General features: G+C 36.7%; 3 protein-coding genes across 7 annotated transcripts; all 3 read left to right on the plus strand.

Moving 5' to 3' along the window:
• The first annotated feature begins 1,361 nt into the window (after positions 1–1,361).
• LOC140970565 (protein disulfide-isomerase-like) lies at positions 1,362–5,308 on the plus strand. The gene is made up of 11 exons (XM_073432365.1): positions 1,362–1,646; positions 2,157–2,187; positions 2,296–2,583; positions 2,664–2,849; positions 2,945–3,070; positions 3,326–3,460; positions 3,556–3,675; positions 3,815–3,932; positions 4,207–4,319; positions 4,600–4,837; positions 5,075–5,308. Exons 1-10 carry the CDS (start codon positions 1,456–1,458, stop codon positions 4,831–4,833), a joined length of 1,542 nt encoding a protein of 513 aa, XP_073288466.1. The 5' UTR covers positions 1,362–1,455; the 3' UTR covers positions 4,834–4,837; positions 5,075–5,308.
• A 1,475-nt stretch (positions 5,309–6,783) lies between these two features.
• LOC140970562 (CBS domain-containing protein CBSCBSPB3-like) lies at positions 6,784–13,295 on the plus strand. 3 transcript variants are annotated; one of them, XM_073432360.1, is made up of 14 exons: positions 6,784–6,987; positions 7,737–7,905; positions 8,164–8,296; positions 8,993–9,163; positions 10,283–10,352; positions 10,443–10,556; positions 10,684–10,750; positions 11,210–11,315; positions 11,387–11,445; positions 11,701–11,807; positions 11,890–12,026; positions 12,414–12,502; positions 12,586–12,686; positions 12,854–13,295. In XM_073432360.1, the coding sequence occupies exons 1-14, from the start codon at positions 6,851–6,853 to the stop codon at positions 12,858–12,860; spliced, it is 1,467 nt and encodes a 488-aa protein (XP_073288461.1). In that variant the 5' UTR covers positions 6,784–6,850; the 3' UTR covers positions 12,861–13,295. The 3 variants fall into 3 exon arrangements, with proteins under 3 accessions (XP_073288461.1, XP_073288459.1, XP_073288458.1); XM_073432358.1 differs by having other exon boundaries at positions 10,292–10,352; positions 12,586–12,675; positions 12,854–13,292; XM_073432357.1 differs by having other exon boundaries at positions 12,586–12,675; positions 12,854–13,291.
• A 630-nt stretch (positions 13,296–13,925) lies between these two features.
• Positions 13,926–16,936, plus strand: LOC140970563 (pentatricopeptide repeat-containing protein At5g14080). Of its 3 annotated transcripts, none has more exons than XM_073432363.1 (3): positions 13,926–15,661; positions 15,787–16,146; positions 16,258–16,936. In XM_073432363.1, exons 1-2 carry the CDS (start codon positions 14,005–14,007, stop codon positions 16,104–16,106), a joined length of 1,977 nt encoding a protein of 658 aa, XP_073288464.1. In that variant the 5' UTR covers positions 13,926–14,004; the 3' UTR covers positions 16,107–16,146; positions 16,258–16,936. The 3 variants fall into 3 exon arrangements, with proteins under 3 accessions (XP_073288464.1, XP_073288462.1, XP_073288463.1); XM_073432362.1 differs by having other exon boundaries at positions 13,927–15,661; positions 16,275–16,935; XM_073432361.1 differs by having other exon boundaries at positions 15,787–16,936.

Consider the following 16,936-nt stretch of genomic DNA (forward strand, 5'->3'; position numbering starts at 1 on the left):
TCTTGTGCAATAAATTATCTACTTAAACCAAAAGTAATGAAGCTAATTTTGGAAAATAACAGGAATAATTGACTTGAAAAAAAAAATAATAATGTCTTCAATGTGATAATCTTATTAAATTTGAATGATTTGACAAAGTCATATACATAAGATGCCAGGCATCGATGGGAAAATCACACCAAAATCCCATTTAATAAAAAATAAAATAAATGAAAACACTCTAGTATAAAATTAATTGTATTTTTTTCTAAAAAAAATCAGGTATACATCCATGAAAATTAGGTAAGGGTGCATTAGTTTTCTTTTAAAACGAGAGCAAAATGTGCTTGATTCCGAGACCGGGCTTGTAGCCCAGTGGTCTCACCCCTGTCGGAATAGCCGGTTTTTCCGGATTCGATCCTCCTCCTCGCTTGAGTTGTAATAAAAAAAATGTGCTTGATTCCTTGAAAAATAGAAGATATATTAGTTTATTAATATTTTTTAAAAGTAATTTTTTTATAAACTTTGCACTGTCTCGGTGCAATAAGCCTAATATCGACTTGTTTTACGATTTAAAATATTCGAATACATTGTTATTATATGTGATTTTTGTTAAATGATTAATATTTAATCCAATATATAATCTCATTGAAGACTAATCAATTTTTTTTTACCAAGTTTATAATTTTAGTCACCTGAAATTATATAGGTCAGTTTGTGGACCAAGGTCAAGAACCGATGCCACCCCCACACCATCGATTTTTTGTAAAAAAAATTATATTTGGAAAAGAGATTTGTTGATAACATAAAAATCTATATCGAATTGTAGATCAATTTTATATGATTAGATATGATTCAATCAAATCGATCCATAAAAATATTAATTTTTTATATCTAAAATTTATTTATTTTTTATTAATTATATTTCGAAAAAATAATATATAATATTTTATTAATGTAATATAACAATTTATTCTAAAGCTTAAACCATCTGTCCCACTGACGATTTTCCACGTTCCAATAGTCCAATAAAAAGACTTCTATACATAATTAGGTCTCCCGAAAATTCAGAATGTCGAACGAATATAATTCATATGGAAAGTATAATATTATGTACTGAATTAATCAAATTTTCTCAATAATATAAATATTTTATAATAATTGTGGGAATAGGAATAATAAAATTACCAAATAAATCGGACAAGAGTCAAAAATAAAATCTTGACTATAAATACCATGAAATCCATTTTACTTATTATTATATATATATTTATATTGCATCTTCCCTACGAATATTCAAAATCTCTACGTCCCTTTATCCAATCATCTACGTCCACGTCATCAATACTGACACGTGGGTTTCTTCCGTGCCAACTCTATATAACAGTCTCCCACTGTCATGAAATTTCCATTCCTCGTCTTCCCCACATTCTCACGCAAGAATTGCCCGTGGAATTGACAAATAAGGTGGTGGTGATGGAGGCTAGGGTTTGGGCTTGGGTTTTATTTATGTCGTTGGTGGTGCTTTTGTGCTCGTCTCCGGCGGCGGCGGAGGTGGAGGCGGAGGCGGAGGTGGAAGTGGAAAAAGTTTTGACTCTGGACCACTCGAATTTCTCGGACGTCGTAGCGGGACACGATTTCATCGTCGTCGAGTTCTACGCTCCTTGGTATATCATACGCGTGGATGTGTTTTTGTTTGTGTTTCTTATATTGATCTTGATTATTGTTTTTCGTTGTTTATGTAATCGGATCTTGCATCGTTTTTGACTATGTGGAGAAAAGAGGTTAACTTTGTTGTTTTTTTTATCGGAAGAAAAAGTAATTCAGCGATAGATCACTTTTCTGTTTGTTCACTGATGATTTGTACATTTTTTTTTGTTTGTCATTACTATGAGTACAAATTTTTTCAGTGAGAGTTCAGTAAAAAATTGTCTGTAAGGTCGCTTGTTCTTTGTAATCTCAAAAACTGAAGTTGTGTTTAAATATCTTTATCTTCTCCCTTTATAATGGCAAGGGATCTTTATCTTAATTTTGTTCGAGCAGAAATCATATATACATATTTTGGGACCCATTTTGATTTTTCAACGTTAGCTTTTGGTATTTTCCGGGCTGATGCTTGTATCTGTGTGCTTTGATTACATGTTCATAATCGTTTCCTTTCTTCGCTTCTGTAACAGGTGTGGACATTGTAAGGCTCTTGCACCGGAGGTAATTACTTCTGCTGTTGCACTTTTTTTTTGCCTCCTGTTTTCTATTTTTTATGCCTAATTTTTAGCTAATTTTTATAATGTCTTCTTGTTGATCACCTTTTTTCAGTATGAAAAAGCAGCATCTGCTTTGAGCAGCCATGAGCCCCCCATTGTCCTTGCTAAAATCGATGCCAGTGAGGAATCAAATAGGGAATTGGCCACTGAATACCAAATCCAGGGTTTTCCTACCATTAAAATCTTAAGAAATGGTGGGAAAAGCATTCAAGAGTATAAAGGCCCGCGTGAGGCAGATGGCATTGTTGGTTATTTGAAGAAACAAGTTGGTCCTGCATCTACTGAAATTAATTCAGTGGGAGATGCTGGAAGTCTTATCGATGACGAGAGTGTTTTCATTGTATATCCCTTTTCCTTAAAAGCATCTTTTTTCGGAGTTAACGATCCAATCCTTATAAGTTTGTTAATGTCGTCTACTAGGTCGGGGTGTTTCCAAAATTTTCTGGGGAGGAATTTGAGAATTTCACGGCTTTATCTGAGAAGCTGCGCTCTGATTATGCATTTGGTCATACTCTGTCCTCTAAATTCATTCCGCGGGGTGAATCCGTCAGCAAGCCAACTCTTCGCTTGCTTAAGCCATTTGATGAACTAGTCGTTGATTTCCAGGTAATTCTTATGCAGTACTTCCTGTAAACGATTTTTCGCCGGACTTTCATTAGAGTTCCTCAATGGTGAACTATTCTTTCAATCACGGTTTGCAGGATTTTCAAGTTGATGCTATGGAGAAATTCATTGAAGAATCTACCATTCCAATTGTAACTCTCTGGACTAGTGATCCAAAAAGTCACACCTATGTTAGCAAATTCTTCAACGGTGGCAACGACAAGGTAAACTTCTTTTTTTTTTTTATAGCGGCTTGATAATTGATAATATGCATGAAATTTTTTCCTCGATGTGGCTGACTTAGAAAATCTCTCTAATACTTGAATGTTATTGTTGTAAGCATCAACGGGGTAATAGTGTGTAATAATTTATCCACGTGCTAATTCACTTGTCCTGGAAGCATCTTCTACTGCTTCAGATCAATTTCTGGACATTACCGAAGGTTTTATGTTTATCGAAAATTGATATTATGTGCACAGGCCATGCTGTTTGTGAACATCAGTACAGAGCATGATGCTTTCCAGTCAATCTACAAGGATGTTGCTGCCTCATACAAAGGAAAAGGCATAAGTTTTCTGTTGGGGGACATTGATGCTGGTCAAGGAGCTTTCGAGGTGGTCACTCTGTCCATACACATTTTGGCTCTCCTTTTCTTCTTACATAAGCAGTTAAAGATTAAATGTATTTATCATCATATTCTTGATGGCAGTACTTTGGACTTAAGTTGGAGCACGCACCTTTGCTTATCATACAGAAAGCCAAGGGACAGAAGTATCTCAACGCAAACATAAAGCCCGATCAAATTGGGTCATGGGTGAAAGATTATGCGGTATTTATTTTGGCTTTTGGTGGTAGCCTATAGTGATAGAAATCTGTTTTGGATTGGGGATCTCCACCTCCTCGCATATATATCATTAAATCAATCGTTGAATTAATGCTTGTGTTTTTTTTCCTTCCAATGCTGACAGAATGGGCTAGTGAAGCCTTTCATCAAATCAGAGCCTATCCCTGAAGTCAATGATGAACCAGTCAAGGTGGTTGTTACCGCCAGTCTAGAGGACATGGTTTTCAATTCTGGAAAGAATGGTTTGTATATGACCTTTTAATTATCGGCATCTAAATTGATTTTCATACCTCTATAGTTTCATACTAGCTCTGCTACTCAGTATTTGGTCTTTAAAAAGAAATTCGAAAAATTTATCATCTAATTCTGTCACTCGGGTTTGATTCATGAAGAAATAGCTTCTTTGATAGTTTGAACACTAACTAATCTCCTGGGAAAATAAAGAATACCTTTGAGCAATAATTGAGCAATTTTCCGTTGTCGGAAATCATCATTATCTTAAGGTTTTTAATACAGTTCTGCTCGAGTTTTATGCACCCTGGTGTGGGCACTGCCAGAAGCTGGCGCCAATTTTGGAAGAAGTTGCTATTTCGTTTGAGAAGGATTCTGATGTTTTGATTGCTAAATTAGTAAGATCCCCCGTCTTCCTGACCTTTTCTTCCAAGCATGCAGTAGTGTAATGGTTTCATGCATGATTTCACTGACTCACTGGCAGTCACTTGCCAATATACCATGGGAAAATTTGGTGGTTTCAATTAAAGTTTTTTTAAGTTCATTTAGACTCGATATGAAAAATGTGTTTCACACTTGCTCGTTCTGTAAACACTTCCTACATTTCTCCACCCTTTTAAATGGCGAAGATAGTTCAATGTCAACTAAAATCGATTCATTTATGGTGTCTCTTCTCAGGATGCAACTGTTAATGATGTCCCAAATGACTCCTTTGAAGTTCGAGGATTCCCTACTATTTACTTCAGATCAGCAAGTGGTAACCTGTCGCAATATGACGGGGATAGAACAAAAGAGGACATCATACAGTTTATTCAAAAGAATAGGGATAAGCCTGCCGGATCAATCTCCACTGAATCAGAGACTATCAAATCTGAGTCAACAAAAGAAGCTTCTGTCAAGGATGAGTTATGAGAAGGTATCACTTTAAACTTTAAATTTATGCTTCTTCTGTAAACTTGGCGGCTCGTGTTTTGCTTCTGCAGCAAAACCAAAAGCACATAATGTTTTGCTTCTGCAGCAAACTCGTTCCTCATTAAGCAAGCAATGCATTTTCAGTAGAAAAAACATTAAATTTCACTATGGTAGTTCTGGACTCCGTTTGTTTTGAGAATTTGATTAATTCTGAAGGAAGTTCTTGTATTTGAAATCTTAGGCTATCTTGACGCCGGGGTTTGCCAAGACGAGGACTATACCACAGGGGGGCGGAGTGATGTCTTTGTTCGGCGGATTCCTTCTGTTTTAAATAAAATGGTATGAGCTAAGTAGTTGTATTGCTAGTGGAAGTTAGAAGTTAGAACTACGGTGTTCTCTGGTTAACCATCATGTACCATCTCTGTAATGGGACATAATTTATCATCAATTTTCAGATTATTCCATCATAAAGAAACTCTATGTATCCTCGAATTTTTATCGGATCTTAAAATAGAAGGCTTATTTTATTAGAAAAAAGGTTTATGTTAACCACTACTCGACCAAGATGAAATCCGGGCAGAGGACCATTCAAAAGACAACATAGTTTCACATGGCAAATATAGTTTCACGTTACTGGGTTATAAGTGCTATTCAAAAACCAAGATCTCCGTATTCGCCAAAACAGTAGAACGGCAACCCAATACTCCATCTGGAAACAACTTCGACAACTACATTCTGCAGTAGATTATTACCATTCTAGGCCCGCCAATCCATAGGAAAGCATCCTCAAGACTACTTCTCCACGAGGGGTTAAACATCGACAGCACGTCGAGTTTCGCCCATATCGATTTAGCCTTGTAGTAATGCTCGTAATCCTATATCACACGTTCGATAAATGGCGTAGGATCCTCTCGTCGTCCCTTCTCCCGTTCCTGTTGGGTTATTTCTCCCCCGCCCTCGCTGCTCGTACTCCCTCAAGGCGGAGACAAGTTCTTCAAGATGCTTACTTTGTTCGACGAGCCAACACTCGAAGAACTTGTGGAAATTATCGCATTCTTGGGTTATGTTTCTGAGTGCATTCTCCACGTATACTCTGCTATTGGTCGGAAATGACATGGCGGCGGGTGAAGTCTAAAGGTACAGGCATACAGCTGGTTCTTTGCCAACCACTTGGTGGACATACCCCCCTCGAGGAAACCATTCCTCGAGCATTTGCAATAAGCGGCGAGGGATCCATTACTTATGCAATAAGATGCAGTAAGGTAAGAATGTGGATCACTTGGTTTCTTGAGTTTAATTCATTGCACGCCAGTTTTTCAATAGAAAAGAGGGGTCCGGAGTTATATGATTTTCTGATATCAAGAAGGTCTAATCATTGTAATTATTCAGAACAGCGGTGTTCGGTGCTGATACAAATTGTAAAATCGATATATACCTTATTAATTTAAAAGGAATTTTGCGATTTTCATATTTAGTATTAATTTCTCTATTAAAAAATCCATTTTAAAGTTGACTTTTTAATAATATTTTTAATACACGTGGAAAGTCGTTCCAGTCTATGGAACGGAAGAAGGGAGAGAGTATAATATTATACGTAAGTATTTTATGAGATGGTCTCATAAATTTTTTATGTGTGAGACGGATTAATGCTATCGATATTCACAATAAAAAGTAATACTCTTAGCATAAAAAAGTAATACTTTTTCATGGATGACTCAAATAAGAGATCCGTCTCACAAAATATGACTCGTGAGATCGTTTCAGTAATGTTATACGTACCATCAAATTTGTACAACAATTTTTAAAACATAAAAAATTCTATTTATCAAAATCTCATTATAAATTTAATGTAAAATCTCATTATATATAGATCGAAATTTATTTATTTAATATATCATAAAAATTAATAAAAAGTTATATGTTATAGTATTGAAATTTAAATTCTCGATGATGGAACTGGTGAATCAGCGCTGATATTCAGAGGAAAAGAGGAGAATAATTATTATTATCGAGGAAAATGAGTGGTCAAGAGGATCCTCCGGCTCCGAAACGCAATACTGCGGCTCAAAAGCGCCATTCGTCCGCCGTTAAGCCATCGGAGAACGGAACCGCTACCGATGGGTCCCACCCGAAGTCCACGTCGCCAACACAAGCGTAAGCTCCCCAAATTTGCTTTTTTATTTTATTATTATTTTGGGTTCATGTGTTGCATTTGCATGCTGCTTCAGATTTAAGAATTGATATGGATTATTGAATGTAGAAAGAGTAAAAATTGGATCTTGAAGGTGGGATTCTTCAGCTTGAGCTCAAACGGGATCACGTGATGTCTTAGAATTTTTTTGATCAAACGATGGTTCTTTCTTTCTTTCTTTTTCTTTTTACGGTATCAACGGATGTCCTAATAAGTTTATGCTACACGGGTTTAAATATTTCCCATATAAAAGATACTTCTTGGATCATCAACTGATTAGACGCATATCAAATAAAGTTTAAGCCGGATCCATGCATGTTACGTTATCCGAAGGCTTGAATTACACGTGGTATATTTCATCCCAAGTTGCAGTTATAGCCTGGGTTTTGATGCAGCTTGGTTTCCGGTTATGGAAGTCGACAGTGTACATGCATGCGAAAATGCCACGGTTTAGTCACTTCTGTGATGTTTGGGGAATTTTGTCAAAAAAAATTGGAACCCTGCTGTCAAATAGTTGAAATTTGTCAAATTTAAAAAATTTTGAATTTTTTCATGTTTGTGTGTTTTAATGAGTTACCATCCTTTTTTTTAAACAAAAACTTACTCTGGTGCAATTTTTTTCAACTAGTTTATTGCGACTCCATTTTCTTTTACTGCATGGTAGACTGTTGTTTACTAATCGCTTGTTGATTATGTACATTTATATATGTAGCACTGTTGCTGGGGAAAGGACGGTGAAGAAACTGAGGTTATCTAAGGCACTTACGATCCCTGAAGGGACCACTGTGTTAGATGCCTGTAAGAGGATGGCGGCGAGGCGTGTCGATGCTGTGCTACTTACTGATGCTAATGGCCTTCTTTCGGGAATTCTAACTGATAAGGTCCTAATGTAACCAGCATTGAATTTACGAGTACTCTGTTCATATATTTCCTTAGGTTGGGTTTTAATATGTAATTTGATATCACTGCAATGAAAATATTTTTCTGAAAGAAGGCAAATTATAATGCAATGCCGCTGAAGTACTGCAATTTTTTGTCATGTAACTAATCATCTTTCCGCAGCTAAAAATTTTAGTGATATGCTGCGTTTTATCGTGACCATGGTTTTTTATATTCTAATGTTAGTCTTTTGTGCATAGGATATTGTGACTAAGGTCATAGCTGAGGAGTTGAGACCAGAGCAGACAATGGTTTCAAAAGTGATGACAAGGAACCCAATATTTGTGAATTCAGATACGTTGGCTATTGATGCTCTTCAGAAGATGGTGCAAGGTTGCTTTTTCTGTGCAATTTGTTTAGCTTGTTGGATTCTTCATGCACCCAGCTTGCCTTGGTTGTTAGTAAAAAACAAAAAAAAAATCTGAAGCTTTATGGCCGGACAATCTACTTAAACAACTGACATGATGCCCAAAGAACTGGCAGCTTTAGCAGAATAATTCTACTGTACTAGATTGGGGCTCTACGAAAGCTGCTTCAGCTGCACAAAGGTTTTATTGTAATATAGTAAAGAAGGCAAAAGACAATCTTGCTCAGCGATGGGAAATCTGTAATTGTATGGGATAAAATATGATGTTTAGACTTATCACGAGATAAAAATGCCTTTCTTAATCACATCGTAATGGTGCTGCTCTAACTTGTATGTTTGTCTTACATCAATCTCTCAAATGTCATTCGTTGTTTCTATTTCTTCTAGAACCCAAATTAGTTCCTTTTTTTGTAAAAAAAAAAATCTACTCTGCTTACATTTCTTATTCTATATGCCAAGTTTTTATTTGTTAAGGTTCTTTTATTTTGTCTTTCTAGCTAGATTTATGAAAAATGTTATTCTTAGAATAATACATTCTTCTTCAACTTTGGATGTGCTTCAGTGATCTTGCTGATCTATTTCATTTTATGTCTTTATTCTTACGAGTTAATTCTAAGTACATTGCTTTGTCTTTTTCAACTTGTCCTTTATTCCTTCAATAGGGAAGTTCCGGCATCTTCCTGTTGTTGAGAATGGGGAAGTTATAGCTTTATTAGATATCACAAAATGCTTTTATGATGCCATATCAAGAATGGAGAAGGCTGCAGAGCAGGGAAGCGCCATTGCAGCGGCAGTTGAAGGAGTTGAACATCAATTTGGATGTGATTTCTCTGGTTAGTTTATAGGTTCGTATCTAATAGTATTAAAGTATCGATAATCACGTGTAAGGAAACTAATTATAGTTTACATGTCTATCGTTTCTGATATTGGCGCATAGAAAGGTTGACATGGATCTGAAAATAGCTGCTGCCATTTATCTCCATTTCTTGCAGTGAGTGTTAATCCTTAAATTGGAATTATGAATTGGTGATCATCAATGAAATAGCGTCTATTCTTTCTGTTGCAGGGTCATGTTCTCAATGTAAGAAAATGTTGATAAAGCAAAACTTAGAGTGCTACACGCCTTTACCTGTTTTTAGAATACGCTTATGACTATGGCTGAGTATATTTGATACACTACGAAGAAGCAGTTTGTCTGCTTGGGGTATTTGACTAAGTTATTTAATGGCTAATTAGGTTTATCATGTGGCAGTTGGCCAATGAACTCTGAATTTGGCATTGAGAAAATTAAGTCCAAGTTGTGAAGTCTGTGGCTGTTGAAACTTAAATTTACTTGGTCAAAGAACATGCACAGGTTCCAACAAACCCTTCCAAAAATATGGCGACGTCCTTGTTCTAGCCCATCATGAGAGCATTCACAAGTCTATAAATGTCCCAGTGTCACCCAGTTGGGATTCCTATGCAACATTTAAGGTTTTTGTAGATTTTGTTATTGACCGATGGAACAACCTTGTTCCTAGTTATCTAATCTTGTATTTGTTAGAGCTGAACTCCTTAACTGAAAGTATGAAATGTTTAAGCCCTTATCTCCCATTTAGAAGATAGTGTACCTAATGGAAACGATCCTATGATCATTTCACACTAACTTTTCCAACCATTTTGGAAATACAGTCATTTGTACTTCATAATTGTTAGTTTATACTGCACTACTTGTTTAATTTTCTTTTTGTCTGTTTCTATCACTACATCTGATGCTTGATCCCAAGATGACAGATATCGGTGTTTGAAATAATGTCCATTTAGTTTTGTAAGATCATCTCAAAGAACATTTTCTCACATCTTGTTAATTATGTTGCATTACTTGTCTGATATGTTTTTCTATTTCAATACCAACTTGATGTCGACAGAAGTTTCTTTGTTCTTTTCTTTCTTCTACATCTCTATGCCATTAGCTTTTGTAGAAACATTGAAGGAGCTCATGTTCAAGCCTTCTTTATCAACCATCATTTCCGAAAATCCTAGGTAGGATGGAACTTGTAGAGCATCCTTTTTTATCTCGTTGACACTGGGTTTGAAGTTACTAAGTACTAACTTCATATTATCACTTTTCAGGGTTGCAACATTATCTCCTTCAGATTCTGTTTATGATGCTGCTCAAAGGATGCAGGAATTTCATGTCAATTCTGTTCTTATAATGACAGGAGAAAAAGTTCAGGGAATACTAACGTATGCCTTTTTGTGTCACAAATAAAATTTGTTTTGTAACATTGGAGAAACATGTGGTGTAGATAATAATTGAACTGAGCTTTTTTTTTTATCATTCGTCGTAGTTACTTTTGGGTGTTTATCGCAGTTCAAGGGACATACTCAAGCGAGTTGTGGCTCAAAATCTCTCATCGGATCTCACCCTGGTGGAAAAGGTTAAAAGCTCATTTTAATAAAGTTGTATAATTTAAATAGTGTACTCTTTGTTTCACATCAAGTGACATACACAAGACTATCATAATATGTTACATGTATCATGAGAAACCTTTTGCTCCTTGGTTATAAATATATCAATGAGTGTAATGTAGAGTTAGTGAGGTCAAGTTTCTTTCCCGCTGGTTCTTCTGGTTTTTCAACTGGTGTCTTGTTTGTTACCCTTTTAAAATTAGTAACCGAAACACACGATGAACAAAAGACTCATATTTGAACTTCGGTTCATTGATTTTACTTTTTGCTTTCCTGAATTTTGTGGTTGAATTATTCTTGGAGTAAGTCCTTGATTGGGGACTCTTCTTATGTCGTCCGATAAAAAGTAATAGTTAATAGTGGAATGTGTTTCTTGAATGTATGTTTCTTTTGACTTATCCTGTTTTATGCTACTTCTCTTTCTCAAGGTAATGACCCAGAACCCTGAATGTGCAACTCTGGAGACTACAATTCTTGAAGCCGTGCGTGTAATGCATGATGGGAAATTTTTACATCTTCCAGTGGTGGACAAAGGTGATCACGTCTTTTCACGACAGTGATGTTATTGCCACCTTTGAGTTTTTAATATTATTTTTCTGTGTCAGATGGAGGTATTGCTGCATGCTTAGATGTGCTGCAAATAACTCATGCTGCAATTTCTTTGGTAAAGTTCTTCTCTCTTAATTGTGTGGAGTCATTGCTGTTTTCAGTGCATTTTATACCTTTTTTTCCTCAATGCCTCTGGAAAGCGGATATTTATAGTCATCTTGAATTTTAGAGCTCCTTGAATATGCTTACTTTTATCAATAGTGAGAACGCAATTTTAAAATGAGTACAAAATAGAATTGGTGAGCATGCTAACGTGTTAATATGCTCTCTCAGATTGTGTAGATAATAAAAAGTTATATCTTTTATGAAGGCGAACACCGGTTCTGGTGCTGCCAATGACATTGCAAACACAGTGATGCAAAAGTTCTGGGATTCAGCCCTAAGTTTAGAGCCACCAGATGATTATGACACTCACAGGTCTTCCTTTATGGTTTTGATTAAATCCGTTGTATGAATGACCCATAGGCATGACTGCTACACTTGTGTGTTTTTCATACAGTGAGATGTCAATGTCCCAATATATGGCATCAGATGGAATAGAACAAATAAAGCCTAGTTACACATCTCTCGGTCTTGGAAATTCATTTTCTTTCAAATTCGAGGATCAACAAGGACATGTACATCGATTGAATTCTGGTGAGTATGACAAATATATGAGTTGGCATTTGAGCTTCAATCTTGACAAAAATATAAAATTCATGCACTTGGATTTGTTGTGCATTGTCTCTTGTTTTAAGAAAGTCTTTCACTGTTCGGATGAGATATTTAATGTCATCTGTTAGCTGTGTAAACCAGAAAATTTGCTTTAGATCAGTTCTTTTTAAGTTGGATTGATAATTCTAATAATAGCAGTATCAAGTGGCGGTGGTCTGTCGGAGTTTTTAAGATTTCAATTAAATTAGAGAGTAAATGAAATTTATGGCATGTTGAAACGCAGAAGTAGGGCTTCTTGTTATAAGCGTGAGTTTTAGATGTTCTGTTTGTTCTTACTTTCCGTCCTGTTATTATTTTCTCCTGATTCAGGCGCAGATAATTTATATGAGCTTGTTTCTGCTATTATGCAAAGGGTGGGTGTGGATGAATCCTATGATCATGGTCGCCCTCAACTTTTGGTGAGGGCAAATGCGTTAAATGGTTCCCATAATTGTTTTGCTTTAAATAGTTCTTGATGTCCTCTTTTTAAATTCTTTTTTAGTATGAGGATGATGAAGGCGATAAAGTCTTGCTCACCATGGATGGAGATCTTGTTAATGCTGTTAACTATGCGAGATCAGCCGGACTAAAGGTGCGAGAATGGTACCTTCCCGGCTTCCCTGGAACATTTTGTAAAGAAATTCGTTGTCTAAAAAACTGAGAATGTAATCATAGTTCGATGATTTTTTGCTTCTTTGTTTGTTATTTAATCCTTTGAGTTATGCGTTAAGGTTATACCTCATAGTTGAACCAATCTGAAAATTTCCCAGGTTTTGAGGTTGCATGTGGATTACTCCAATGCAAGCGAGGGGAATCCCTCTTCTGATGCAGAAACTGCACAAAAAGCTGGAGCTATCGCTCTGCGCACCGGCATTTTTGCAGGGGCGATCGTTTTAACTGGTGTTTGCGTGTTGGTCTACCTGAAGCATGCTAAAAAGGTGACACTGTACTAGGGATGATTCAGCACTCATGCTAGTTGCTTGCCGGGGAAACAAGATGTGATGTGCCACTGTGTAAATAACAAGTTAAAGCAGGCAAAAAACTAGTGATTTCGTGTTCCAGAACTGCCATTGCAATAAGCACTTGGTCTGGGCTATGATTTGGAAACAACATCTACATGTTTCCATGAATTTTGGAATTGGATAACCAATATTTATTCTAATAGGAGATAATTTTTTAAGGAAAATTCAATAATCAAGGTTCTAATTATTTCTTTAAGTCGTTTAGCCACTTCTATATAGAGACAATGGTAAAATATGCAGAAACTTGCTTATACTTCATATAGGCACCAAACATACTTTTAAAATGTTGAACCATATACAACATAAAAAGAGAACTTTTATTATGATAATCACATTTTCTTGAGTTAATGATGTTGGGTTTGCTTATTATTGATTGAGTAGAAGGATTTTCTAATTTCATATGTAGATTTCTTTTCCCTAAAAACATAGTAGAGTTGATTTTTTATATTGCTGAGTGAGTCGGTTGTGTAAAGCTTAGAGTAGAGATTTCAAATTTTCTTATAAAAATCGTTTGTGTTTGAGTTAGTTTAAAATATTTGGTAGATTTATCAAATAAAATATGTGTGATTCTATAGTTTATTATCTATGCACTCAAAGTAACGAAATCGAAAAAATTAAAAAGCTTATGCATATAAATAACGTTAAATTTTCAATGAATTTAGATCCTCAACTGTGGTTGAAAACGTCGAAAACACAGCACAACATATGGTGTGGTACATTTTTATACAAGATGATCATCTGATGACTTCACGGCTAAAATTGAAAAATTGTTAGAGAAAGTGTAAAAATTAGTACAGCATAACGATCCAAATCCATTTCCAATTTTGATAACATTTCATATTTGGGCAATGGCGGGATGTGGACGTCTCTTTTAGAAGTCTAACCACCACCCGATACCTATGAGGCGTCCGGTTTCTGAGTTGGCGACTGTAATAAGCCGAGCGCTTATCACCTCATCAGATCACAAGGTGTCGTCGCAGGCGTGGACTCCCGCTCTGGAGCAAACCCTCCACAGACTCGGTTGCCGGGAATCACTCAGCCCGACGCTAGTGGCAAGGGTCATCGACCCGTTTCTCCTGCATCACCATTCTCTTGCGTTCGGATTCTTCAACTGGGCCTCCCAACAGCCGGGGTTTTCTCATACCTCCGCCACTTACCAATCAGTCCTCAAGTCCCTCTCCACTTCCCGGCAATTCAATTCAATCGACAAGGTTTTGAAGCAGGTCAGAGTTCACAAAGTCCCTCTTGAGCCGTCTGTTTATGGCTCGATCATCGCTTCGTTTGTTGCGGGGAAGAAAGTCCATATGGCATTTACGGTTTTCTGCGAATTTGTTCCCGACATTTTGTTGGTGGGACCAGAAATTTGTAACTCACTTCTCGCGGCTCTGGCTTCTGAAGGGAGTATGAAGAGTGCACGAAAAGTGTTTGATGAAATGATTCAGGGAGGTGTTGGATTGAGTACTCTTGGTTTTGGTGTTTTTGTGTGGTGGGTTTCTAGAAAAAATGGATTGGAGGAGGTTTTGAGTTTGTTAGATGAAGTCAGAAAGGTTGATTTTTCAGGGATTAATGGGTCAGTTATTGCATTGTTGGTGGTTCATGGATCGTGCATAGAGTTTAAAGGCAGAGATGCCGTTCATGCTTTGGAAGAGTTGAGGAAAAGAGAGTGTAAGCCTGATTTTATGGCTTACAGAGTTGCTGCTGAGATGTTGCGTGAGATGGGAAGTGTGGCAGATGTGCATATGGTTTTAAAGAAGAAACGTAAATTAGGAGTGGCTCCAAGGGGTGATGACTACAAAGAATTTATTTTTAGGTTGGTTTCAGAAAGATTGATCCGTGAAGCAAAGGAATTGGGGAAAGTAATTGTAGATGGGAACTTTCCAATCGAGGATGATGTCCTCAACGTCTTAATAGGATCTGTATCAACTGTCGACCCTCTGTGTGCTGTCTCGTTTTTAAAGTTCATGCTTGAGAAAGGAAGAATGCCAACTTTACTTACCTTGACAAACTTGAGTGAGAATCTTGGTAAGCATGAAAAAGGAGATGAATTGGTTGATATTTTCCAACTCTTGTCGGGAAAAGAGTATTTCAAGAGTTTTGAGAGTTACAATATTATGGTTTCACTCCTTTGCAAGGCTAGGAGGGTTAAAGAAGCTTATTCGGTTCTGCAGGAGATGAAGAAGAAAGGCTTTTGCCCAGATGTTTCATCTTATAATTTGCTTCTCGAAACGTGCTGCAGGGAGGATCTAGTTCGTCCCGCTAAACGCCTATGGGACGAGATGTTTACCAGTGGTTGTGGTGGTAACCTGGAGACTTATAATATTCTTATTCGAAAGTTCTCAGAAATTGGCCAGATTGAAGATGCGTGTCACATGTTCAACCACATGTTTGGAAAAGGTCTGGATCCTGATGCTACAGCGTACTTGTTCCTGCTACAAGGCCTTTGCCGGGCGAAAGATCTTGAAAAAGCCCTTGAAGTCTTCAACAAGTCAGTTGAACAGGATGTAACACTCGCAGCTACCTTACTGAATACATTTGTTCTCTGCCTTTGTAGAGAAGGTGATCTATCGACTTGTATAAACACTAAATTTTTGCCATCTTGAAATATGATTGCTTACTAAAAGTCATGTGCTTTTTATGTCATAATTATGCATTTCCTTTAATATCGTAAAATTCACCTGCAGGTTTTTGTAATCAAGCGTCTAAGTTACTGTGTGGTCTTATATGTGATGTGAAATGTATAGAGTCCCATGTGACTTTTCTGACATACTTGGCCAACAATGGAGAGCCTGCATTGGCATCAGAACACATAAAATGGGTTGCAGATAATTCGCAGGTTTTACTCCATGGTATTCAAACCAAACTATCGGGGTCACTTTCATCTTCATCAAATTCAGATCCAGTCCTGTGGTTGTTAAGGGAAATGATAAAAATCTCCAATGGTGTGCCGAAAAACGAATTGCCACCTGTCAAGATTAACTTTGCTTCATATAAAATGATTTGAAATTATCCTTGGTTGCAGATGACTACCAGACTTGCAACAGGTATATTCGCTCGCATTATTTTGCTCGTATCTTGTGCATTATGTGAATTTCGTTGTAAACCAATGATATTTTCTCCAATAACTGAATGGATCTGATCACAAATAATCCTAGTTGGATATGAAAATCAGGTGATGGAATGAGGAAGAACCTGACAGGTTGGCTATTATATATTTTCACCATCACTATCCTATTAATAATGAAGGCGATAATGGTAATCGTCGATTGAAGAGGAGCGAGCAGAAACACATTTGTACAGAGGAAAAAGGGGAAAAAATTCATTCAAGAAGCGTCTACGAAGCCTATGACAGAAAGGGTGGTTGAGAAGATGGGGAAATCTATGGTCCATGAGAAAAAAAACTAAAGGATTATTCCCATGGGCTTGTAGGAGGTTTCTTGAGGCATATTTGGAGCTCTCCAATAAGTCAAAAAACCAGAAAAGAGACCATTACTAAGATTGCTACAAAGCAACTGGGAAGGAAGAAGACTTTGAAAAAATCATGGTGGTGGAAACTGCTGCAGTACCACAGAGGAGCCAGGTCTCATAATAAAACACTGGTAAGAAGAGAAATTGTTTAAAAAACGTCCCAAGTCAACGTAAGATGATTTAGTTACAATTCACCTTCTATATGTTTTCTTATCCGTGGAATACTTGCACCAAATTATGCGTAAGAGTGATCATGATTGAAGATGATCTCGTTCAATAAACTATTTGTTCCTGATAATTTGATTTATTGAGGGAGACTATCAAATTATAAGGTTGTGGTTACGGTTGCAGGCCCGGCCTCATACA

Source organism: Primulina huaijiensis, unplaced genomic scaffold (assembly GCF_012295235.1).
Source record: "Primulina huaijiensis isolate GDHJ02 unplaced genomic scaffold, ASM1229523v2 scaffold7585_ERROPOS129901+, whole genome shotgun sequence".
Lineage (NCBI taxonomy): Eukaryota > Viridiplantae > Streptophyta > Magnoliopsida > Lamiales > Gesneriaceae > Primulina > Primulina huaijiensis.

Excerpts from the sequence above, each read along its gene's own strand:
- LOC140970565 (XM_073432365.1), top strand. The coding sequence starts at position 1,456 with ATGGAGGCTAGGGTTTGGGCTTGGGTTTTATTTATGTCGTTGGTGGTG. Across the intron at positions 2,850-2,944 it reads AACTAGTCGTTGATTTCCAG|GATTTTCAAGTTGATGCTAT; the intron begins GTAATTCTTATG and ends CACGGTTTGCAG. Across the intron at positions 3,676-3,814 it reads CATGGGTGAAAGATTATGCG|AATGGGCTAGTGAAGCCTTT; the intron begins GTATTTATTTTG and ends CAATGCTGACAG.
- LOC140970562 (XM_073432357.1), top strand. The coding sequence starts at position 6,851 with ATGAGTGGTCAAGAGGATCCTCCGGCTCCGAAACGCAATACTGCGGCT. Across the intron at positions 7,906-8,163 it reads CGGGAATTCTAACTGATAAG|GATATTGTGACTAAGGTCAT; the intron begins GTCCTAATGTAA and ends TTTTGTGCATAG. Across the intron at positions 10,557-10,683 it reads AAAGTTCAGGGAATACTAAC|TTCAAGGGACATACTCAAGC; the intron begins GTATGCCTTTTT and ends TGTTTATCGCAG.
- LOC140970563 (XM_073432361.1), top strand. The coding sequence starts at position 14,005 with ATGAGGCGTCCGGTTTCTGAGTTGGCGACTGTAATAAGCCGAGCGCTT. Across the intron at positions 15,662-15,786 it reads TCTCTGCCTTTGTAGAGAAG|GTTTTTGTAATCAAGCGTCT; the intron begins GTGATCTATCGA and ends ATTCACCTGCAG.